At 49.4% G+C, this 25,843-nt stretch overlaps 1 protein-coding gene and 1 non-coding gene across 2 annotated transcripts in view; one reads left to right on the plus strand and one right to left on the minus strand.

Annotated features, from left to right (window-relative positions):
* Positions 1-22,437, plus strand: part of WDR70 (WD repeat domain 70) — a 228,920-nt gene extending 206,483 nt beyond the window's left edge. The window contains exons 14-18 of the mRNA XM_045848124.1: positions 1,730-1,830; positions 3,467-3,546; positions 5,490-5,606; positions 7,893-8,055; positions 22,254-22,437. Of these exons, the coding sequence (XP_045704080.1) occupies positions 1,730-1,830; positions 3,467-3,546; positions 5,490-5,606; positions 7,893-8,055; positions 22,254-22,341 (549 nt within the window). The 3' untranslated portion in view covers positions 22,342-22,437. The remainder of the gene's footprint in view (positions 1-1,729; positions 1,831-3,466; positions 3,547-5,489; positions 5,607-7,892; positions 8,056-22,253) is intronic.
* LOC123825021 lies at positions 7,403-7,539 on the minus strand. The gene has a single exon (XR_006786806.1). It is a non-coding gene; the product is annotated as a small nucleolar RNA SNORA2/SNORA34 family (small nucleolar RNA).
* Positions 22,438-25,843: the final 3,406 nt, after the last annotated feature.

The raw sequence follows: 25,843 nt of genomic DNA on the forward strand, positions 1-25,843 counted from the left end.
TAGGGAGTTGTGTGTGTGACTCTCCTCATGTCTCCACGTTCCTGGCCGAGTCCCTCTGGGGGGTCCCGGTGGTTCAGGAGTGGTTCTCCAGTCGGTCTCGGGGGTGGGGCACCTGCAGCTCAAGCTGCACAGTGCAGACCCCGAACTCTCGACGTGTTTCATTCCCGCTTACCCGCCGGGCAGTCTCTTTAGGAGACACGCACAGACCATGCGCACAAGAAGGACAGCCCTCCCCCAAAGGTCAGACTGCGTATGGTTTTATGATTTATGATTTTTCAAGTTTTCCCGTTAATAGCCACTCACTATTGTTCGTGTGAATATATTTAAATATATATATATTTATGTCCCTTTAAGTGCAGGCACCGTGGAGTTAAGAAAAACTGTGGAAAGAAAAGTTAAGTTGTGAAAATCTACCCATCTAGCTTAATTTCCCCCACGCCAGCAGGGAGAACACGGCCGTCCTGGGGCGAGGTTTTCTCGGTAGAACACCTCAGCCCTCCTCGGTAGTTCCGCCCGCCGTGAGTTGGGGGTCCTGCGGGCCCCTCACGCCTCCTCCTTGGGTCCTCGGGAGTCCGAGGAGAGGCCAGGCAGCCCTCGAAATGACACGCGTATTTTCAGCCGGTCACATGGGAGCCAGAATGTCTATCAAAAGGGACCTTGGAGACTCCCCGAGAGTCTGTCCTAACAAAAGAGACAGAGAAATGGTTAGGGAAAAGAGACCAAAGAAGTTCCACCCAAGGCCGATCCGGGAGACAAACCCCATGATTCTCACTTTACTACTAGAGTGCAAAAGGGCAGGGCCTCGTGGTGCTCTCTTTCCCTTGGTCCTCGTGCACCGCTCCGGGAGTGCTAGGTTGTTAGTAAACGTTGCAGTGATGTCCCCCACGTTTCTTATCCCGCCACGGTGAGAGTGGCAGGCCCAGCATGCCGTGTTTGTGCCTGTCACCTGGAGCGTCTTCTTTTCCCCTTAGTTCTGTCCCTGCGTCCCTCCCCACGCTGCCCTCTCGCCGTGGACAGAAATTAAGGCCAGGTGGCGGTTGCACTGGTTCTCTTCGCGCCCCCCCACCCGCCCCCCCCGCCCAGCACCACTCACTTCCCCCACAAGGAACGAAGTGAAAGGACCAGGACTTCCCCGAACCTTCCCTTCAACAGCTTTCCATTTAGGTCCCTGCCCAGTCTCTGCATTCCGTGTCTCTGTTTCACTTCTGCAGTTGTCCTGCTGGTTTATCTCAGAGATAGGGCGGGAGCCTTCGGGGCCTGCAAATATGCGTTGTTCCTGAGAAAGCTTTGTGAGTTTTGGATCTTTGGGAGCTGAAAACAGTAACCACCTGGCCTCAGTCTGCTCTGCAGAGCAACACGTTGTGAGTGCAGAGGCATGAGCCACCGAGATCCTGCTCTGCCTCAGAGGCAGCAGGACTGAGCTCCGTGTGCTGGGCATCCCAGGCTGCCAGCCCCTCGAGGCCGTGGGGCGGGGTTCACAGCCGTCAGGAGCAGGGAGAAAGGATGTTAGGAGGGGGACATCGTTGTTATTTTTACGGTGTCACACAAAGAATTGACAGTATGGAGCTTAACCTCAGGAATAGGACCTTGTGGGTTCGAAGAAAATGTCCTAAAACTTGGGGTGACTGTTCATTTGGCCTTCAGTTCAGTAAACTAGCCGTCGGAGTACCAGCAGGCTTTTCTGACTTTGCATTCGGCCTCTGTCGGTTACCATGCCTTTCCTTTTCAGAGCGTGGTCCGCTGCCTGTGGCATCCCAAGCTGAACCAGATCATGGTGGGGACTGGAAACGGACTGGCCAAAGTCTACTACGACCCCAACAAGAGTCAGAGGTATTTGGGAGTGTTGCCTCTCTCGGAGGGACGACAGCGGCTGGGGGCAGGGCCTTCTCATTTCACCCTGCTTTCATTTGTCTCCTCCTCTGATGGGGATCCACCCTTACAGAAAATGCAGCTGGCGCAGAGTGACGCCTCAGACTTGTAGCATTGTACTTTAAAGAGGATTCGGAGTCACCCTTGATCCGTGCAGAACTCAGAGTGAAAGTTTCCTGGGGATTTGCAGTCCTTCAGCTGAAATGTGGAGGGCAGGGGGGAGCCCTGCCCACTCTGCATGCCGCCCCGGACGGCGGCATTAGCGGCGATGCGTGTCAGGGATTAGCAAAGCGGGGCAGCAGCCACTCACAGGAAATGGGACCGGCTGGTCCGTTTCGTTCCCTCTCTGTCCGCCCTTTCATCAGACACCGGTGTGGGTGTTGGGCAGGGTGGCAGTTCGCTGCCAGCAGAAAGGACAGCACAAACACTCTCCTCTGCCAGCCCCAGGCCCACCCCAGATGCCAGGCGTGAACACGTCCGTGTGTCTCAGAGAACTGCACTCAGGGCCGAGCCGGCCCCTCGGTTCCGCCCCTTGTCTGCGGGCACATAGGTGGACCTGGAGGGACGTGGGAAAGGGTGGTTTGATGCCTCCCTACTGGGCGACCGTGGTTGACTAGTTCTTTCTGTAAAGTGAGCCTTGGGTTAGCTAGCACTAAAATTCACATGCTCACTTCACTGAACACCCCCCCCCCATAAACATGCTTTGAGGGCCCACAGCCTTAGGGGGAGAGGAAACCCGTCCTTTATTCATGAACACTTACTTGTTAACCACACTTGGGCTCTCAGTGGGAGCAGACAGTCCGGTCTCCCTTCAGAGCTTCCGGGACTGGGATCGGAGCCCTTGTCCTGTTGAATAAAGCTGTATATCGAGGTGTTTAAGAACAAGTGGGATTGTGTTTAGCACTTGATACCGACACTGAAAATGCTAATGGAACTGGGTAGGGCGAGGGGGAGACCGTTCCCCTCGAGGGAGCGGTGAACTGCAGTCTGTAGCCCGTTCCGTTTGGGAAGCACTGCCTTCGGGATCTCTAAGAAGCACGCGCATGCGTACGCGCTCCTCCTGAACGGGACCGCTCGTGCTGCGAGGGAGGGGCGACGTGTCCCGAGCGCGCCGCGTGGCTAATCCCACGCGTCCCCTGGCCGCAGCCCCTCGGCCACGCTGCCATGCCGGCCCGGTCCCAGGCACGTGGGCCCCTGTGTTGGACGCGTGGACACATGCCACTTGGGGTCTCGACCACCCAGACAGATCGCTTTCCTCCGGGGCATCCCCGAAAATTCGAACCCTCTGTCTGATCTGCAGGGTGAAAAGGTCGCTTAGTGTTACTAATATCTCCTAAAGATTTTAATTTCAGGTTATTTCTATAGAGTGTTACACCAGCCTTCTGCTGCCCAGTTCCTTCCAGAGGAACCCTCTCTCTCCGCGGCAGCCGCTGACCGGCAGGCGAGCTCGCGCATACGGGCCCTCTCCCGCCCCACCCGGTGCCACGCCCAGAGGACTGGGGAGATGGCGTGCACAGCACGTGGTCTGATGCTTTCAGCATGGCCTTCATGGTTCTAAGACCAAGGAAAGAAAGTAATACACTTGTTCCCTCCTCAGGGGAGCGAAACTGTGTGTGGTTAAAACCCAGCGGAAGGCGAAGCAGGCCGAGACCCTGACCCAGGACTACATCATCACCCGTAAGTTGCTCACGTGGCCCCCCCATCAAACAGCCCTCTCCTGCGCTGGTGCGGTGCTGGTCTCAGGGCTTCAGAGCCAGGAGAGGCCCCCGGGGTCGGGCATGTGTTACAGAACACCCCATTCATGTGGACGGGGCCACCGGTCGTGCACCAGCTAACCCCCTGTAGCTTCTGTGACTCATCACGGAGACAGAGTTGTTTCATGTCACTTCCAACCCGAAACGGAAAAGCCTGTGTGAGCCTAATGCATTACTCCATCGCAGCCTTTTAAAGGATAACAATCTGTTCCAAGAATAAACAAGAAAGAGTGCTGGCCTTGGAACCAGGGCAGCTGGATGTGTCCAGTCCACTTACTGGCTGGCAGCGTGAGGCCGGGCAGCCGAACCCTCGAGGAGCGGGAGGGGACGACGGGAAGGGTCCCCCCCACCCCCCCACCCCCCACTCCGAGGTCCTGTGACCAGGGGCTAGACCGACTCAGAGACACTCAGAGATAAATTAACTCCCTGGGGTATGACCAGAAGTCTTACCAGGACGAGGTAGCGGCTGGGAAGGGAATCTTGGGTGCTGAAGCCACGGTCCTCGGCGGGTGCCCCCGTGGACTCTCTCCCTGTCTCAGCCAGAGCACAGGGGGCGCTGCACTGCTGCTGGGTTTTCCCCCTGGGGCTGGGTCTCCCGTGAGACCCACTCCCTCGGAGCGTGGGGCCGGTCAGGGGATCCCGTGACACCCCCTGCAGGAGTGGAAGTGCTGGAGTCGGTGTCACAGCCCGTCTGGCTCATGTAATTACACGCGGCCTGCTCGCATTCCTCCAGTCGTTTGAAGGGAAAAGCTATTTTCCCCCTCCTAAAAATACTGCTGTGCCGTGCTGCCCGACCAAGGGGCGGGCGGCTCTGTTCCTGAGCTCCCCGGACTCCAGGCGGGCCTGTCTCACCGGCACGGCGCGGCGGTGCGGTCCTGGCCCAGGCCGGCCGGTGGGGTGCAGGGGGTGGGTGCTGGAAGCGAAGCGTGCTGCAGGCGGTGCGGGTGTCTCTGCCCGCTGCCTGCTCTACACACTGTGAGGTCCTTTCAGAGCCCTGTGGTTCCTCTCCCTGCCTCTCTCGGTCCTCTGCGAGAAAGCCTTCCCCTTTAAAGGAGGTTTTAGTCTGCACACAAGCATCCGAAGAAATTATTCAGGTACCTTTTTGGGGTCAAAAAGGAGATGTTTAATCCCTCCCTCAGCCCCCTGCCGTGTCCTCCCTCTCCCCCAGAATGTCAGTTTTCCTTTTAAATTCACATGCTCTTTTACACCCTGATGTGTAGTTTTCGCACTGAGCAAGCAAACAACAGTGACTGGACAAATACTGCTTTGGTCTTACTGTTCTGTGCTGTCCCCCGCGGAGACGTGGGAACGGGTCCCCATCCAGGGACCAGGGCGGGGGATCCAGCAGCCCCTGCCTTCGGGGCAACCTTTGTCCCAGTTCAGTGAGTGCTGCTGCCTTCCGGTGGCTGGGGCTGAGAGGTGGTCACATTTCAGAGGCGTGTGAAGTGGTTCCAGTGCTTGCCAGGCATCCGAGGGAGCCTCGGCCCTGAAACAGGCAGGCGCATTTCAGGCCGTAAGGAGAGAGGAGAGGCGGCCCCACAAGTGCTTCTCCTCAAAACCACGGAAATCAAGTTTCCCTGCCACCTGGGGTTTGGGTTTGGGGAACCGGGCGCCTCCCCAGGGTCTCCGTGACCATGCTGGCCGGCGTTTCCTGAGTGGCCCAGGGTGCCGGGAGGGTGAACAGTGAGTCTGGGCCCCAAACCGAACTGGCTGATGGGTTACAGTAAGACAGTCTGTTCTGATCAGAGGAAGGCTGTCATTGTGGCTTCCATTGCATCTTGTTGTCAGTCTTGCCTTAGCTCTGTTTCTGGATGGAAGGGTTGTTATCATCACTCAGTGAAATGTCTCAAATGTGACTTCCCGCAGCCCACGCCTTGCCCATGTTCCGCGAGCCCCGCCAGCGCAGCACCAGGAAGCAGCTGGAGAAGGACAGGCTGGACCCCGTGAAGTCCCACAAGCCCGAGCCTCCTGTGGCGGGCCCAGGTGACTGCAACCTCGCCGGTGACCTTCAGGGGGGGGGGGGGGGCGGCGGGGCGAGGGTAGGGTGGGGTGATTCCCGTAGACGTGGGACAGTCTTTTGGGCCTGTATGCTGCTTTGTCTTCGGAGAGATTTCATTAAACGGGTGTCTTCAGACATTTTCTTCTAAGCATCACAAGCCTTGGCTGAAGTCCGCGAGGCAGGACCCGCCGCACACGGCTGGCAGGACGGAGCTGCGGCGGGCGCTGCAGTGGGGAGGAAGCCTGCAGCCCGTCTGCTCGGCCGCCCGAGGACCTGAGCCCCGTGGGCGACCCGGTGGAAGCCCCAGGCCCCCCGGGAACCCGCCGGTCAAACCGCTGTTCTCAGCAGCGCCGGCTCCGTGCGCCACGTGAGCACTTACGGCAGAATCCAGGTGGCCTGGGGCTTCACACAAGGCGTGAAATGACGTGAAATTTAGTTCTGTGTCGTAAAACGGAGCTGCCCGTCTCCCCGGAAGATGAACGAAAGTCCTTAGAATTTTTAACCAAGTCGGCACCGGAAGAGAGCGCATCGGCACGGGCGGTAGCACAGTGCACACCTGTCCCGGAACCCCGCTTCCTCCCGTCACCTGTGCAGTCCCCCTGCCCTAGGCCCACAGACCCACGGCTTTCGGCCCGCTCCTTCACCCGAACCCGAGTTCGGGACCTGCCGCACCTCCGTGGGGCCTGCCTCTTCAGCACCGTAACCATGCCACACGTCAGTCTCACTTTTAAGACAATTTTCTCTGTCACCATCCTAGTCAAATTTCCTAAAGTAATATTCGGGCCCGGATTATTGACAAGCCCTTCCAGCCGGGCAGCTTATCTCAGGTGGCGCCCTCCCCTCCCCGCCTCGCCCGCACGCACCTCCCGCACAGCTGGCACTCCCGGCTCCTCCGGCACTCCCGTGCGGCTGCCCCGCACCCTCAGGAGCTTCTGTCCGGTTGCGGCTCCAGAGATGCAGCGATCTCTGCAGGCTGACTGGCACCGCTCGGGAGCTCCGCAGCTCACCGCTCTCCTCCTCTGGCCCCCCGGGGTGACCGTGGGTTCACTCGGGCCCCGAATGCCCACCGAATTCTCCTTCCTCTATTTTTGTGCTGAAACCGTCCTGCTCATTGAAGACAACCTCCTCACTCCTCTGAGCTTCTCCAGCGTGGATCTTCCTCCCCCTAAAACCCCCTCAAGCACTGCAGCCTGCAGAGCTCTCTCCTGTCGCCATGACCAGCCACACAAACTTTTTGGCGATTAATTATTTCTGGCCTTATTCAGTTAGTCTCTTCATGTCTTGATTTATACAATTAATCTTTTAGTGTTATTTGGCTTCTCATGTGTCTTTTTAAAAAACCTCCCTGAGAAGCCATCCATTTCTGAGTGCCCGGCGGCGTGGTGGGGAATGGAGCCCGGCTCTCCGCCGGCACAGCTGCGGTGCGGGGAAGGGAGTGGCGTGAGTCAGCGCGCTCCGCCCGCTGGTTTCCTCTCCCACACGGTGCTCAGGGGACGGTGAACCCCAAGATCTGTGTGTTTAAAACTAAACCAGCCTCTGACAAATATTGGTCATTTTGATTAATTGAATTTCAAATGAGCAGGCCAGCACTGAGGAACTTTTTAAAGGGGTATACATAGCAAACTCCTTGTAATTCTTGCTGCACGGGTGTCATTATGTAAATTAAACAACAAAGATATATAACAAAATGTCTTTTTTTAAATGAACTTTTTTTTAAAGATTTTATTTATTTATTTATTCATTCATTCATTCATTTTTAGAGAGGGAAGGGAGTTGACCCAGATGTTTCTTTCCAATGAATTGACCATTACATTTCCTAAGTTCTGAAATGGCCAACAGACCACAGAAAGACAACGCTTTAGGCTCCTGCTTGAAACCAGAAGCTTCGGCCAACTGCTGGCCTTGATTCAGGACCAACAAAAATGTCTTTTTCGATTTAAAGCTGTCACGGGGAAGCGGAGGTTTAGTGCTTTCCTGCTCTGGCGGTGATTGTCGTCAGTGAAAGCCGAAAGGACAGTACTCGAGTGCTCCTGAGATCTGTGGGCTGCAGACGAGGCTGGAGAGGCCCCAGCGCGCTCGGAATCTCGTGGGGGATAACAGAAACCAGGCAGACCTGAAGCGCTGACCCACGCTGTCACTCATTTGAGGGGCCACCTCGGGAGGCAGCCCCGAGGGACGCCCAGCCCTGCCAGACACGCAGCGTGCACACAGGCCGTGTCACGTTGTCACGCTCGTTAAGTTTCTGACTCGGGCTCTTCCCTCTGAAACAGGCCGCGGCGGCCGGGTGGGGACCCACGGGGGCACCCTGTCATCATACATCGTGAAGAACATCGCCCTGGACAAGACCGACGACAGCAATCCCCGGGAGGCCATCCTGCGCCATGCCAAGGCTGCGGAAGACAACCCGTACTGGGTCTCTCCGGCATACTCCAAGTAAGGAACTCGCCTTTTAACACGGAAAAGTTACTGGGTTTAACGAATGGGGAAGAGCATAACAATGGCGGCTTTGAGGTTCTAACTTCACCATTTCTGTCTGTTCTTGAGCATGAAAACTAGGCAGGTGCCCATACTTCTGAAACCTATGCATTTGTTTGGATCTTGGCACTCTAAAATGGTGAACTTTCCAACGAGGCCAGTTGCACCACAGTTACAGCCTAGGGTAAACCCATTAATTAGGTGAAGCCCATTTTCCCCAATGATAAAAAAAAAAATCACTGCCTCTATGCATGACCTTATCAGAGGAGGGCTGTAAGCAGACGCAGGGACGGAGGTTGGAGGTCTGTTACCAAGACTGACCGTTACCTGTGGAGCTGTGCGTGCGAGCGCCATGTGCAGGGGCAGAGCAGGGCCTGCCCCTCGGACTCCCGGGAACAGCGTCACACAGGTGAGCACGCAGTGGTTCTGCAAGCCCCCGAACCCGCTGCAGTTACACTGGGGAAGGGCATCCTTGTAGAATTTGGGGCTTTTTAATTTTATATTGTAAAATAATTTTAGACTTAACAGAAAAGTTGCAAAAATAGGACAGAGAGTGCACGGACACTCTTCACCCCGTTTCCCCTGATAGGAATGCCTTCCATAACCACAGTCCAATTAATTAGCAACGATACAAAATTAACATTGGCCCAGCACTGTTCATGACGCTGCAGACTTTACTTGATTTCCCCCGGTTTTCTCACCGGCACCCTTTCTCGATTCTAGGATCCTCTCAAGGATCCGAAGCTGCACTTACCTGTCACCTCTTGGTCTCCGGCCACCCCAGTTTCTCAGTCTGTCTTGTCCTTCCTGACCGCGGCCCTTCCAGCGAACCCTGCTCTGTCGTTTTGCGCCGTTTCTCTCAGTTTGGCAGAAACAACACGAGGGCGATGTATCCTTCTCAGCGCGTCACACCAAGGGCTTCGTGTCGCTGCGTGTGACGGTGGGCGATGCTCACTTTGGTCGCTTGGATGAGGCAGTGTGCCTGCTGCATTTCTCCGCTGTGAAGTTACCGCCATTGCATTTGGAGTTAATACATTTCTGGGGGGGCGGTTACTGTAAGACGATGCAAGTCCTGCCTCGCCTTAAACTTCGCTCTCTACTCCGGTCGCCCATGGGCGTGTTTGCCTGCCACGGTTGGTGCCGTGGTGCCCGCCTGGTGGCGGCTTTCCACTTCCCTCTTTCCTTCTGCATTTGTTAATCTACTGACAGGAAGAACTGTCCTTTCCACATTCATTCACCTTTTCAAGTATCTTTTGTATCAGCGTGGACTTTAAGATCCTTGTGGGTTAAAACCCAATACTATCATTGTCAAGTTGGTTGCTCAGGTTGGCCTGGCTTTGGCCAATAGAACCTCCTTCAGAATGGCTCCTGTCTTTCTACAACAAGTCCCTCTGGTTTGTTTTTTTGGTTTCTTTTTTGAGCACTTCCTTACTGTCTGGCACCACAAGATGTTCCAGGCTCATCTTTGTTTTTCTTATCCCAGTTGTAGAACCAACCATTTCTCCACAGATCTCTAGTTCTTTTGGTTGGAGAAGGATGTTTAGGAACCAAGCGGTTGGTGCTAGGTGTGCTGATTACCACCGAAACGTCCTTGCTTCTTCTAGGTCCTCTCGGCTGACAAAACTCAGAAAGACACGTATGCACGCTAACCTACGCATGCACGCTAACCTACGCATGCACATGCATGTATGTTTCTGTGTATGGCTGTCTGTGTTTGTTTTGTGTTTTAAAACCTTAAGTATGAACTGTTGCCTGATTTCAGTTCTATGGCACAGGGTTCATGTACCCCATCCCCACTTTTCCTTATTTGTAACTTCTTCCTCCGATGGTGAGAAACCCAGATCTCATTATCTACAATATATTATCCGCTCAGAACAATATATTGCAGTTTCAGAATCGCTAGCCCCGCGTGAGAAGCACTGTGACCCCTGACTCGGTCGCAGCGTCCGTGTGCAGCTCCTCCCGTCCTTTCCGGCCGTGCAGCGTCCAGTGAAGGGGCTGCTTTCCAGAGTCACGTAGTTCAGGTCTTTTCTCCCCCCCCCATCCCCCCGCCGTCCATGCGCGCATGTTCTTCAGTTGAAGTGCATTTAGGCTCATTGGTCAGTGTTCTCACCCCTTTGTCGGGTTCCCCCGTATTCTGTTATTCGGGGTGGTTGTAGGGCACACACAGTGTTTCTCTGGTGCTAGCAGTCAGAGCTCTAAGAGACACACTCACTCCCTCTTCACCCCACTCCCCCGTTCCGCCCCGCCCCCCAATTCAGTCCTTTCCCCACTCACCCCGTAGGTAAGCAGTCTCTTTAGTTTCTGGCTTAACTTGCTTATATTTCTTTTGCACAAGTGAGCAGATATATATATATTTTTTATATCCCCTTTTTCTTGCATGAAGGATAGCAGGGTGTAAATACTCTTTTGGGCTTTGCGTTTTTTTCACTTAGCTGTATACCCTGTAAATTGCCCTGTATCTCTTCATAGTGTTAGCTCTCATGCTTTGTCGTAGCTGCATAGTACTCCATTGCATGGATGTGCCATCGTTTATTCAGCCACTCTCCTATGTGGTGGCAGGCATCCAAGTTATCTCCAGTATTGTGCAGTTACTAACAATGCCTTGATGAGTAAATTGTGCGTGTATATTTTTATATAATTAGAAGCATATTCAGTTTTTTTGGTGTGTTTATATATTGCTAAGGCTTTCTTATCAGTTATAAGAAAGCTGGACTCTGATTCCTTTTTAGAACATTAGTATGCTAGAAATAAATCCCTTACGAACCAACTCAACTTACATGTTACACTGATATCAGTCCCCTGTCTGCTAATTATGATGAGCCACTTTGCATAAGAGAAAAACACGTCATCTCAGCTTCGGTTCCTTAGAAGCAGACCCTGAGATAAAAGAGTCTTACAAGGGTGATTTCTTAGCAAGCGTTCCCAGAAGAACCAGCAGGGGCGTGGACAAGTGTGATGTCAGCAGCGCCCGCTCACAGTCGGCATGCCCCAGACAGCGCAGATGCGGCCGCTGTGAACAAGCACTGGGTGGTCTTCCAGCAGCTGAGACGGTCGCGTGCGGGCTGGCCCGCCAAAGAGTGTGCATCCAGCCTTCCCGTGCGTGGGATTTGTGTGTGTGGAACAGGCAGTCATTTAAGCTTACAGATGATGCCTCTGTTGGCACTTCTGTTTTTAATGGAGTAGTTATTTTCTGTTATTAGAAATTTTTCATATTTAAAGAAAGCACTTTTTTAGAAACATACCAAAAAATTAGCTGAGGAAAGATGTGTAAACAGAGCCATGGTTTATAATTTGCTCAACTTAGCGAGCATCATTTCGATAGCAGACTGCTCCTAATAGACATGTATGTGTTTGTACACCAAGTGAATCATTGAGGTGTCTCCACAGATAGTGAAATAATACTGCCTGTTGAGTATTGATTGGTATTAGTGATATATAATTCAGACAAAGACAGTGTCAGAGATCTAACTTACTGCTGCAGAACATGAGACACAGAGGTAACTTTTAGGACCTGCTGGATAGCAGGTGATTGGTAGAGCCCAGGCCAGGAAGCTGGGCTTAGAATTTCCGGGTTATTATTCTAACTTCTAACAACTGATTATTTTGATAAAGGGTCAGGCTTCAATAAATTATGTAATTTTCATGTAATATATTTCAAGTAATACACACACAGTGGAAAAAATCCATCAATGCAAAAGGGTGGACAGTGGAAATTCGAAAGCCCCCCATTCACTTTAACCCCCAGTTTTTTCATTCTGCCACTTAGATGTACCCACCCTCTCCACCACTGGCAGATTCTTGTATTTCCTCTGGGAGGGAGTCCATGTAGAAATAAGCAGGTGTGCGCTAAGATATATTCATTATTTAAGAACACAGTATATAGCATGTTTTACAAGATGGCTCGTGTTGGTTGGTTGGTTTTTTTTTACTTAGGACATTGGACCAGATCCAACCATACATATCTGGCTCATTCTTTTTACTTTCTTGATATTTTCCTTTGGTGGATATACTTTTCTGAGACCATCCTCTATTGAAAGACATTTACATTGTTTTCAGTCTTTTGCTTTCATAAAATTAATGTTGTTGGACATATGTACTTGCCCATGTGTGCAAAACTTTAGACATAAAATTGCCAAGTCAAAGGGTACTTGCGTTTTAGATTCATACAGATAGTGCCCAGTTTTCCTCCAAAGAGACTTTTAGCACACTTACCCAATGCATCGCTACCTGCTTCCCTCAGCCTTACTAAGAGGGTATTCCTTTTTATTTTTGCCAATCTCATAGATGAAAACTTGTATTCTATTGTAGTTAACTTACATTTCTGCACTTTTAAGCATTTTTTCATGTATTAAAATCCTCTTTTTCTTGTGAACTTTAATTCATGTCATTTGCCCATTTGTGTATTGGTTGACTGGTCTTGTTCTTACTCTTTATAGCAAGGACCTTGCACGTCATGTACTGAAAATACTTCTTAGTCATTTTTACTTTACTTTGTTTATGGCATTTTTCCCATGTGAAAAAATATATTTTAATGTAGTCAGTTTTAGAAATTTTTTTCTCTCGGGTTGTGTTTTAGGTAGGAAGTCCTCCACTATCTCAAATTATTATTTTTAATTTTTTTTACCTTTTAACCCTCGTTACCCACTCCCCCCTCTCCCCACCCTCCTTGTCTCTAACCACCAATCTGTTTTCTCTGTCTCGAGGCTTGGTTATTTATTTATTTGGGGGAGGGTCCACATATAGGAGATAACATACAGTATTTGTCTTTCTCTGTTATTTCACTTCACAAGATTATGTAAATTCCCCATCTTTCTATGTAATGCTCTTTTAAGAGTTAAGTCTTTGCCTCACCTGGAATTATTTCAGTGATGTAGGTATCTTCATGTGCTATCGCCCGTGCAATACATTACCACAGACTTGGTGGCTTAAAAAGCAGAACTTGATTATCTCACTGCCTGGAAGCCAGGAGTCTGAAGTTAAGGTGTTGGCCCTTGCCGCCCCTCACATGGAAGCTCTGGGGGAGAGTTCCCGCCGTGCCTCTTCCAGCCCTGGAGGTTTCCCGCCCCCTTGGCTCGTAGGCACGTCACTCCGAACCTTGCTCCGTCTTGGCACGGCCTTCTCCCTGTGTGGGCCTCCTCCTCTTTATGGCATACCTATGACGTCACTGGGGTCTGCCTGAAATAATCCAGGATCATTTCCTCAGTTTAAGATCCTCAATCACACCTGCAGAGACCTTGTTCCAAGTAAGGTAACAGTCCCAGATTTCAGGGATTTAAGGCAGACACTGCAGGGAAGGGGTCTTTCCGTCGTTCCACAGTAGAGTTCAATTTAATTTCCCTAGTTGGTTAGCCGGGTGTTGCAACAGTGTTTCATTGGATGGCTTAATTTTACTGATTGAATTGAAATGACTTCTTTAGTTTACACATTGGACTTACATAGGAATTTTAGCTAATTTCTGAGCCCTCTGTTCTGTTCTGTTGGTCTAAGTATTAGTTCCAAACAGTTTTCATTATTTTAGAGCTGCCTCTTGTCATTATTCTTTTTATCAGAATTTTTCTATAAATTCTTGCAGGTTTCCATGACTTTATTCTTATTATACAAGGGCGGGGGGGGGGGTGCAAAATACCAGAATTTATTCATACAAAATTGTGTATTAATTCTTACATGTTGAAACTTCAGTCACCTTCAAAGTACTCTCCATTCGATGCAGCACACCTATTGAGATTTTTTCCCGATTGCTCAAAACAGTTTTGAACTCATCGATTTTGATGCCTTTTAGTGCTTCTGCCATGTTTTGTTTCACCTCTTCCACATCATCATGCCGTTTTTTGGTCGAAAACTGCTGAACACTCAGTGTGCTGTGGGATCTTTCCTTCTGAATTTATAACGCCTTTGTGTATGGAAATGCCATGTGGAGATCTATCTATTTCTTTCCTTCTTTCCTTCTTCCTTTCTTTCTTTCTCTTTCTCTCTTTCTTTCATATATAAGTGTTTTATGTCCAGCCTATTTACTGTGTTTTCCTATTAAATAATTCCTTACCTCATTTTCTTGGGGTTTCTAGACTTAAAATTACATCATATCCAAGTAATAAGAAATTTACTTCCTCCTTTTGACCTACTGTTTCTTTCCCTCGTCTAACTGTGTTGACGGGGACGGCCAAGACACCGTTAAATGCCATCAGTGATAGCACACACCCTCTCCTCGCCTGAACTGTAACAGGAGTGACTGTTAGGTTAAAACATGGAATTGCCCTTTTTATAGGTGGGAAAAAGTCAAATAGCAGCAATTTCATATTACTTAATTTAATGGTATTTCCCCATAAAGTGTGATGACTTTTGAAAATAGAAACTTAAGGAAGAATCCATAGTTTTATTTATTTATCTATGTATTTGTGTATTTATTTATTCATTCTTTCTGTAAAGGTTTATTGAACACCTACTAGATGTCAGGTCCTGTTCCAGGTTGCAGGGTTACAGCAGTGTGTGAAGAGCTTACATTCCAGTAGACATAGAGAGAGAGAATGAGTAAATGTTAGATGGTGGCCAGTACGAAGAAGAAAACTAAATTAGGGACAGGGGATATCGAGTCACCAGGGAGAGAAAAGGGTGCTCTCTTTAGATAGGGCGATCAGGTGGAACCCGGCCGAAGCCGTCTTTGACCAAAGGCAGTGAGGGAGGGAGCCGTGCAGATGTCCCGGGGAGGGCACCCCACGCCCAGAAAGCACCACGCGAAGACCAGAGAGGGGCGCGCTGACCTGAGGTCGGTGCTGAATTTGATGGAATTCCTCATTGTCTCTCTTTGGAAAAGATCATGTGATTTTTCCACTTGGATCAATGAGTATGACGAACTATATTACCGAGTTTCCTAATGTTGAATCGTCCTCGCATCTTTGTGTGACCCGCACAAGGTCATGGCTCTTGAACTGTTTCGAATGCCATGCGATCTACTTTGTAGGGCTTGGTAGAATTCACCTGTGAAACTGTCCGAGCCTGGTGCTTTTGTGGAGGGGAGGGTGAGTAGCAATCCCTTAATTTCCCTTTCTTTTCTGGCCCCTCACAGTGAGTAGTGTGTTCGGATTTTCTGGCTCTTCTGAATCTGCTTGGTAACCAACATTTTCTTAGAAAATCATTCATCTAGATTGTCAGCTTTCTTTAAATAGAATTAGTTGAAGTGGACATTGTTTTTGTTCATTGTTGACCATTACCTAACAGTATTTTCCTGCGGTGTAGGCGATTTAGTTATGTTTGCAGTTGAATAACATGCTAGTTAATGGCCGCTCTGCAAAGTGGGTTGAGCAGGTTTTGGTGAGGCCTGTCCTTCCCTTCCAAGCGAGGACTCTGAAGCTCAGAGGCTGAGCTCTCCAGAGGACTGTGACCGTTCCTCGGGCACACCTTTCTGCTGCCGCCTTTCGCTCCCCTCCCTTTCCTTCCACCCAAGTTTGTCACCTTACATCTATTGCACAATAAGCTCATGGCACGGTCTGCCTGTGGCATGTGATTTGTTAGCCAGAACGGCGGGGCAGCGTCTCCTGTGCTCACCTGCTAGGGTGTACGGTTTACTGCCAAGTGCAAAGTGTTTGAAGGGAAGCTAATATTTAAAAGGATCCTTTCATAAAGGTCACTGTAATTGAGAATGTGTGTCTGGTTGTTTTTCTTCACTGCAGTTGACTTCTGTCAGTGATGAAATGAAGATTTACTGCGTCGTACTTTATCACAGGAAAGTGCAGTTAGACCTGACACCTCCCTGCTCACGCATGACATGTGCTCACCTTTATTCTCCAGGGACGGTGACAGAGGGTCTCTGAGCACTCCCCACGTATCGATCGAGTGTGTTGGCTTCATTTCTGGCACTGGCCGTGTAATAGCCGTGGCAGCTTTAAGACACAGCGGGATCACAGAGGACTGTTGTTCAAGTCGCACACGGGTGGATTCGATTGCAGTTTCTCGTGAAAAGATGTTCCTGGAGGCGGGGGGAGAGGAGCTGGCTGGGGAGGGGGCAGGACAGAGACCCAGAGTGCTCTTGGCTCACGCACCAGACAGGTAGACATAGACGTGTGTGGGAGCCTGGGCCCCGGCCAGGGCCTGACAGCCCGGCAGCTCAGTCAGCCGCCGTCGCCGTTCTGGCCGGACGAGTGGGCCGGTTCGGCCCGGGTAACTCTCAGTGTGCCTGTTCTGTCTGGCCCGGGAGACAGCTGTCTGAGTGTGTTAAAGGAGGTGTGTAAAGCCACGTCGAGGTAGTGGGCGGTATTGAAAGGAGTCCCTCTTCCAAAGGAGTGAGCAAAGGTTTATTTGTGTCAGCAAGAGACATACACCCACAGGGAAAAATGTAACTGCTTTCCTGGGTTGTATTCAGGTGACTGATCGTCGCCGACCTCCGTATTCCTATGTGACGGCCAGTGTCTTCTCCCTGTGGCTTTGTGAGGTGTCTGTGTCGGAGTCCAGGGTGGAGGTGGAAAGGTTAAAAGTGCGGGTTTCTAGACCCTGCCCCAGACCGACCCAGCGTGTCTGTGGTATTGGGGTTGGGAATTTGCATTTTAAAGAAGTCTCCCCAGGTGATTATTTTACCCACTGAAGTTTGGTAATAATACAAAAGTAATTATTTAAAGCAGACCACAAATGATTTGCCCTTAAGAAAATTCAAATGTTTATAAGAGATTATTTTTATTATAGAGATTCATACTGAAAATAGATTATACAATAAAAGTATTTCCCTCAGGATTTTAAAAAATACCAAGTGGCTATGTTATATTTAATATGCAAATTATTTTATTGAATATGTTCTAAATACAACCTTTTAAAGGTAAATCAATTATATAGAGTAAGCAGCACCTAGTAGCCAGAGCAAGGTATATAATAATAATAATGCCATTTCCATATACTTACACCTTGCCAGGCTTGTTTCAAAATGTTACATTGTCCATCTAATCCTCCCAGCAGTCCTACGAGGTAAGTGATATTATCATCCCCATTACTGATGAGGAAAGCGAGGCTTGTAACGTGACCAAAGGTACACGGGTTGCGGGCAGCAGAGTTTGAATTGGAACGCAGTGGTCAGGCTTCGGAGTCAGGCTTCCTCTCTGACCGCAGTGTGATCACTGCAGGCAGTGCGGGTAGCACTGCCTCCCGTCGCCACGCAGCCGACAGTGCTCACTGGGCAAGCTGAGTGACGGCGAAGCCAGAGAGACCGTTGAGAGAGCCGTGAGGGCCGGGAGCGGCGGCCGGGGCTCAGCTGCTGCTCCGAGACTCACGCGCCTTCACTGAGACGCTTCCCACCCATGAGCACGAGAGCAGGGCTGCAGCCGTGCTGCTCAGCTTCCGTGTGCGTTTTTGGGGGGACGTGGTGACACCCACAGTATACAAGTTACATTTTGTAAATGTGAGCTCAGAGAGGGCCCTGGTAGTGCCTGGGCCGGCTCAGGTCTGTGTGCTGCTGAAAGACTTAATCTCTTTTGTGGGGGGTGGGGTGGATGGGGCGGCAGCGGGGGCAGGGAAATGGAGAGAACGGTACTTGAACAACAATTAGGAAGAGAAAAGATTTAACCATTGCAACTTGCTTACCCACCTGGTGGTAAGGCGGCCAGCGAAGAGCGATTGCAGAGGGCTCTCTCGTTTTCCTTTTCCCTTCGCTCGGTTTCCAGTGCTCGCGGCTTCCCCCAGGCCCGTCTCCGCCCTCGCCCTGCCCTCGCCCTGCCCTCGCCCTCCCATGCACACCGCTGGGAGTTAGTGTGCCCCTTAGTGAGTCCGAGATGTGTTTATCTATGTTCCAAAATATTGTTGTCCGTTTCCTGAAGAAAATAGAACTTTCTTTATCTAGAAACATCTTGTTACCTCTCCTCTTCTTTTGTGTCTCTAATACGTTGTTTAAAAAATTATCTTTGATTAGCTCTTCACCAAAAAGAAGGGACCGTTTCAAGTGGAATCTTTTGGTCAAACTCTTTATTTAGTCTTAATAATTCTGCAATTATGATGATTGGGTCAGAGTTCGTCGGACTGTCTTCCCTCTGCCAGGGCTAACAAGTGTGTCAGATTGTCCAGTCATGGCTATAATTGGCCTTGGCTTTGAGGTTCTCCTTCATAATAAACAGTGGGCCCCTGGCCAGAAAAGCTTGTGGTTTACACTCACATACTGATGACTAACTATTACAAGTGGTTTCCCCTCATGCTCATTCCCCTGGAGCTCACTTTATGCTTTTTGAATGAATCATGTCAGAAGAACATCCGTAATTACGAAGAATGTGACCCGCGGACCTTTCACTGCAGCTGAAAACATTTTGAGACTTCAGCCTGGCCCGAGCGCTGCAGCAGGAGTGTGGAGCCTGGGGCAGGGCGGCAGAGAGAAAGGGCAGCCCTGCACATGCGTGAACCTCCCGCCCGCACAGACGGTGCGCCCCCCAAGTCCCCTTTCAGACAGTCGCAGGGGAAATCTTGATTCATTACCGACTATTGCACACGAAATTCCGTGGCGTGGGCCAGAAGCACTGAAGGTGGGACTCCGTTGCTTTGGGGCATCTGTCTCTTGTCTGTAGCCCACAGTTGCTGGCAGAGACTCTCTGTGTACAAACAACTTAGAGAATCCAGTTTTTGCAATGTTCCCAGGGGAAGTTCATTAGCACAGAGTATCAGATAATCATACTTTATAAGTTTGAGAAAGACATTTGCTTAAGCTTTTATATTTGCATCACAAAGTAATATTAGCAAATGCGGAGTTTACTGAGGCTAAAACAGAATAAAAAACCCTTCAGCCCTCCTCCGATTGGTTCATTGAGTGGTTAGCATCTAGAACTGTGTTGATATCTAAAATCTGCTCTTCTTTTCTCGGTAACTCGAGGAAGCAAGGTGACACATATAGTTAAGTGAAAAACGTTTTCTACTCACCAAGTGCGTTAATCAGACTGGAAAACAAGTTTCACATCAGCCTTCTTTTAACTTTCTATGGCCTATGGCCTTTCTAACGGCCTATGTTTAACTTTCCAGTTAGCGTTGAGAATAGTGGGTGGGTGAGGGCCACAAGCCAATGATAGAATAAATAGTCTAGACAAAGCTGATCTTAATGAGGTGGGTACTCAGCTGGTTCTGTTGAAGCTGCCTTATCCCCATTAACCTGTTGAGTACCCACAATGATTATACCTTTGGCTGAAGGAATTGTTCTCTTTCTTTTCTTTTTCTTCAAGTTGATCCCTTTGCAGGCTTTTGTTCTGGGCAACCGAGATAAATCTGCCGTGTAGCTGTAAATTTGAGTTAATGGCTGCCTGTCTCTTGAGAAAGGAAATACAGAATTCTGGAGAAACTGATTAAGTAGAATGGGTGGGTAATGGAAATGCTGTCTTGAAGTGGTAGGATACATTTTCCCTGTGTTTTCTTCTCGTAGTTTATAGTGTTTGCTCTTCGGTTTAGGTCTTTGATCCATTTTGAGTTCATTATTGTATCTGGTATAAGGTAAGGGTCCAGTTTTCTCCTCCGTTTTATGTGGATATGTAATTTTGCCAACACCACGTATTGAAAGGAGCCTAGTTCTTACACTTACTTTTACCTGCTTGGCCAACAGAACAAAAGAACAGGTGGGCAACAGGCATTGCTGGGAAAATTCGGACACTGGTTTGTGCCTTGATTTGGGCAACCTGGGGAAGGGGAGCATGGCTGTATGAAAGCTGAGTGTCATGATCTAATGTCACATACACATAATGTGACTGTTTTGCTGACAGTATCGTTATTAGTTCAAAAGTGGAATTGAAAATAAATTCTGTGGAGTTTCACAAAGAGGGTGATTCCACCCTCCAAACCAGTCGATGTCCTCTAAATTAAAATAGCTGGAGAGGAAATGGAAATTGTGTGATCTAAACATGGAAAGGGAAGCCCTGGCCAGGTAGCTCAGTTAGTTAGAACACCATCCCAGTACACCAAGGTTGTGGGTTTGATCCCTGGTAAGGACACAAGAATCAGCTAATGAATACATGAATAAGTAGAACAACAAATTGATGTTTTTGTTTCTCTCTTTTTCTAAAATCAATAAATAAAAGCTTTAAAAAAGAGAGAGCAAGGTAGAAGCCACAAAAATCTTTAAAAAAATAAAAATAGAAAGTCACAGTGTAAGTGACCGTGATATACAAATTTACTCAGTGAATTTTGCTGAGTTCAGTGCTAGAGGGGAAAAAAGTATCTCCTTTGAAAAACTAATCTTTCTCTTCTGTCCTGGCTGCTGGGAAATTCAGCGCTAAGTTTTGGGTTCAGTTGCACACCCTTTCATTCCCTGGTTCTTGACCTTCTGCTCCTTGGTTTGGTTTTGTTTTTCCTTATAAGTCAGTTTTATTACGGTACAATTTACCTGTAATGAAGCACGAAAAGCACTCATTTCAAGTCTTGACAAACGCATCCCTACCTCTGTGTCATCAGCACTGCAGCCAGGATGACAGAATATTTCCACCCCTCTCAGGGTTCCCCCGCGCCTCTTTGCAAACTGCTCCCTTCTGCCCCTGTTCAGTCTGCGCCTCGGTGTCAGCCCCCGCTCTGCTGCACGTGCTCAGGGAGCAGGTGGAACAGGGAAGACTAAAGACTTCAATGAAAGAACCTTTTTAAGCTCTGGGTTTCCTTCTTTTGATCTGCTGTTTGTTTTTTTTTTATATCCAAAAAAGCAGGATCACAAGTCCTATTACGACTAGAATTAATGAGCATTTTCAGATCTCTTCAGATATCTTATGAAGCATTGCCAGATATCTTTAGAAGGCCATATTCTCTTCATTTTGCCCTCAGATTAAACATCTAATTCGAAGGATTTCTTGAACCAGACACATGTATTCCTGTACGGGTTGTGTGTGTCTAAGCAGCCACTGGCACTGCGGGAGGAGGGCCCACGGAGGGAGCGGCAGGTTGCCTGTTAGAGAGCCGGTGGCCCCGCTTTCCTGTGACCCGGCGACCATGACCTACGGAAATCCGCAGCTGCTCTGGAAATGTTAGCGCTGTGGCTTGTTTGTAGGTGTCCTGACAGTGTCTGGAAGTGACAACGAGAAGTTTAACCACCTGGACTGTGTATGGGGACAGCTTGGGGGGTCTAGGTCCATGCGTGAGGTCATCGGAGAGACAGGAACCGTGACCAGTTTGTGCCGGAGGAAATGTGGCGCCTGGCTTACGTCAGAACAACGACGGCACGAGCGTGCACAGTCCGTGCCTCTTCCCCAGGACGGTAAAGGGACAGCAAGACACAGCGTAAGGCTTTATCCCTGTTTTCACTTGCCAGACAAAAGGAGTTATTGTCACTGGTATTATATTTACCATTCTGGAATTACATCGATATGATGAGTTGAACTCTAAATGAAGATTTAAGCTAAAACATATCATCGTCACATATAATGCTTTAATGTTTCCTTATAAGGTGATAGAGCTGTTTAGCGTGACCCAAAGGGGCACATTTGACCTTTTTTTGGAATTACTTCCTGTGTGAACAGTGTGAAAGGAATGTCACTGAACCAGGGGCGTTTGCAGAGCACAGAGAGTCCTCACGCAGACATGGCCAGGGCTCCAGCAGTGGTACTCAGCCGTGTCTCCCACGCGCCTGACCTCCCCACTCAGCGGTCTGCACGTCAGAGGGAATGTTCCTTCGATGGTCTCATTTCGTTTTTGCTGGCAGTGCTCCAGTTACTGTGAACGCTGTCTGCTGTTTTAAACTCATTAGACAAAATAACTGTTAACTCAGTCTCCCATCCATGAGTCCCGTGGTCACATGTATTTGGACCACTCAAGTCTAGGGACAGCCCAGAGAGCTGTAAATAAAGAGCGTGTGGATTCTTGCGTGGTGACTATAACCTCCCCCACCCCCAAGGGTTCCGGTGAGCTCGGGTTTGAAGTGGAGGGTGGTTGTGGGTGTGTGAGGAGCCGCCGATCTTGATGCACTTCCACTGTATTCAAGGGAAGGAGAGCATCCCTAGTCTACCATTCTGGAACTGTAGAGGGAAACCCTTTAAAAGATTCTTCGGCTGTCTTCTTGAACATCGTTACATTTCCATGATTCTTTTCGTTGCCAGAAATTTAACGATGGATATTTAATCATTGAAATGTAATTGATTTCTTAAATGCGCTTCCACGTGATGAAAAGTAGCAAAGTCTAATCTAATAAACACTTGCCAACTACGTTTTTCCTCCTCTCTTTAACTTTCTTTTAGGACTCAGCCCAAAACCATGTTTGCACAAGTTGAATCTGATGATGAGGAAGCAAAGAATGAGCCAGAGTGGAAAAAACGTAAAATCTGAAGAATCTCACATGAGAGCTGTTTGCATGATGGGGAGGGATATTGGACAATTGTTTTGTTTTTTTTTTTAAGGAAATGAAAAGTACGTTTTTATGAACAGATTTTGTCTGTTGCCTTATTGAACTATTCAAAAGATTGGTAGCCACCCTTCCCTAAAATTATGCTTACATTTTCTTATCTGCAACTATTAAACTATATTATAAGTAAATAAGAAACAGATTCTTAGCCTATTACCACATCCTTCAGATATTTGGAGACTTGATCCGACAGTTGTTGGTCCTGTGCAGACCCCCGGACCTTGGGGAAGGGGCTGCACATCGCCATGCACAGCTGTCTCCAGCGATCCCCAGGGCGGAGTGTGGAAACAGACATCAAAAGTCTAGCATTTCTGCGCAATATCACAACAGTTGTTTACATGACTGCAAATAATTAGGCTGGGCTCAAACTACAAGCATTGCCATACGAGGAAAGAATGTGTGTCTGATGATCCTTCAGCAGCAGATACAGTGGTTCAGAGTTAGGAAGCAGGCTTTGAAGTCAGACTAGTGTGAGTTCAAATCCAGCCTCTGCTCTTACTGTCTGGCTCACCTCAGGAGAGTTGCTAAATTCTGTCTTCTAGCCTCAGATTATAATCGTACTGCCCTTGTCCATTTTTCAAGAGTATTAGAGGAGACACTCCTTGTAGCACACAGTAAATCTACACTCAATAGCTGTTCTTTTAAAATAGACCTAATGATATCTACTCTGCCTATTATCAGTATTTGGCGTAGAAATACTTTGTAAGAGCCATGTAAGTAGAAGACACTAAGAATCGCTCTGAAAGATCCTTGTGCTTTTGTGACTGGGACGCTAAAACAAAAGCTGGCAGTTTGTCCGAAGTTAATAGTGAGTCAATAGAATAAAATCCTGTGGACTGATTCTGCGTAGACGTGGGGTAGTTTTTGCATGTCTTGTAGTTCCTGCTAGACAATCTCATTTGTGCTGGTGAATAAAATAATTATAATGGTGAGTGCGGATCCAAAATAGATGAAGGCTCCTGGTTCTACAGGCTTCACAGACCACCCCCTCCCCCCAAATCTTGTTTAACAACCACTCCCGCTCACACGTACCCCTCCCCCGGCAGTCCCAGGTGGCATTATGGCCTCCTTCCATAGAGGAGCCCTAACACTCGTTCCTGGCCACTGTTCCATCCTCTCCCTCCGACCCCGTTCACCGAGTCCCTTCCCTTGTCACTTAGCTCATAGGTCATGGGTAGCACGAGGAAGAACTAACCTTTGCTGAGTGCCTACTAGTTTATGACTACTGGTCTAAGGTGCTACCTGCAGTAGCTCATTTAATTCTCAGAAAAACCCCATGAGTAGGTGAAATTGTCGAACCTATTTTACAGATGAGACCAAAGAGGTTCACGATAGCTAATAATTTGCATGAGGTTACATTCGGGAGGGCTGGAGGAAGACACCCAAGGTCCCTAAACACCAGTTAACTCCGTCCCAAGTTTCCTATTCCTGTTGAAATACCTTCGTCCAAAATCAATTACAGGCCAATATTTCGTTCCAGCTGTTTAGGATTTTGTAAATTTATTGCTTCTTGGATAAAATTTACTGAAAGCATTTCATATTTTTTTCCCATCTTAATACAAACATCGCACCATATGGAAGCATTCGCCTCGCACAGCCAGGCGTTGCAGACAGTCGGAGGGAGGAAGGAAAACCCGATCGCGGTGGAGCCGGCGGAGCCCGCGACGATGTAAGGGGGGAGGGAGGCACAGTTAGCACAGAGACGATTTCCTCCTTGTTACCCACGCACGAGTGGCCCTTTTCCTGTCGGACGTGACCTAGCTCACTCTGGACACCCGTAAGTATTTTAGTCTTGATTTTGGAGAGCTGGGACCTTTGACCTGGACTGGACAAGTCGTGCCATCACCCGGATGGACGTCTCCCGGCCCTCGCACCCCTCCTGCCCCTCGGGCCTCACGACCCCACCCATACATGCCCATGCTTCCTGCCTGGTCCACTGCGTTTGTTTGCTCACACGGGGGACCTGGAGGTCCTCGTGATGACTCCTCCCTCACCCCCTCGCCCCTCTTCATCCAGCCTCTGTCTGTGCGGTCTTCTGAATCTCGTGTATCTGCCCTTCACCTCTCTCCTTGCTGCCCTGCTGGCATTCAGGCCCTCTCCTGCCCCTGCCCAGGACCTCGCGGGAGCCTCCCGCCCTGCTGCCTTTTTTTTTTTCATGGCACTTAGGCCACGTGAGACCTGGCCTCTCCCGTCCCTCCTCTCCCATCCCTCCTGCTTTAACTCCTGCTGATCTGAGGCCCGGCCACACCGAACCCAGAAAGCACCGTGTTCTTTGCCACCTGAATACGTTCCCGCATGTTGTCCCCTCTTCCTTCTTTGTCTGCCTTTTAAAAAAATACATGGGTATCAATTCTCCTTTTCCAGTCAGCCTTCCGTGACCCACCCTGGCAGACAGCGAGTTGCCCTCCTGCGCCCCCATACTTGCTCACATGTCTCTGCACTCCACCCTCCTCTTGGGTTGCATTGTACGTGTGTGCACGTGCGTGGCTGGTGGGACACAGACTGAAGGCTAAAGCACCGTGGATTCTGTGAATGTTCAATGAAGTGGTTGAATGAGTGAGAAGAGCCAGATTGTGCTCACCTGTGTGTTTTTGACCCTGGCCCTGAGAAGGGGGTTAAAGGTGCCCACTAAGTGTGTGGTGCAGGGGAAAGGATGGAAGAGCGTCAGGTATGGGAAGGGTGTCTGCCTTGTAGCTGGGAGGGAGGGTCGTTCATCCTGATGCTCGGTCTGTATCCAGGCTGCTGTGCCTTTCTGCTGGGGTGAGTCACAGGTCACCGTGGTGATGGCTCAGGGAAGAAGCAGGACGGTGCACAGTTGTCTGTGCTCCTGGCACGGCCCAGCAAGCCCTAGGCCACCGTGACATCTTCAGGCACCCACCTCCTGTCCCGAGTCACCAGAGGGCTGAGGTATCTCCAGCTGGGGCTCTCTTAACCTCCGCAGGGTGTCTGTGAACCCTCCAGCGTACCTAGCACACTTTGCCAGTGTGCACGTACCTGCTTCTGTAGAGGGGCTCCATAGCATTCATTAAAATTCTAGGATATTGGGGACTGCTGGCAGCTCTGTCATCACCCAAGGGGGCTGTATAAAATTGGGCCACTCAGACTTGAAAACCAGGGCAAAACTCACATGCGCACATGCACACACAACCAAATGGAACAAATCATAACACCTCTGTCACGCTGGTTCCCATTTCATCTTAGGCAGTGAATCTTACCGCTTTGTAGTCAACTCTTAATAATTATTCTTTGAAAAGCTATTAGCCTTCTGCTCCATCAAAAACTGAAGAGATCAGCCTCGTGATTACCCGAAGGCAGCATCCTAAGATGAGCCCTTCCTTATGTAAAATCTCAGAGCACATATCACAAGACACGAGCCAACCTGAGAAAAGCTTTTAAGAATCAGTATGACTATATCAGGCAACTGTG

This window comes from Phyllostomus hastatus, unplaced genomic scaffold, assembly GCF_019186645.2.
Source record: "Phyllostomus hastatus isolate PE091 unplaced genomic scaffold, TTU_PhHast_1.1 phas_contig_58, whole genome shotgun sequence".
In the NCBI taxonomy this organism is placed as follows: Eukaryota; Metazoa; Chordata; class Mammalia; order Chiroptera; family Phyllostomidae; genus Phyllostomus; species Phyllostomus hastatus.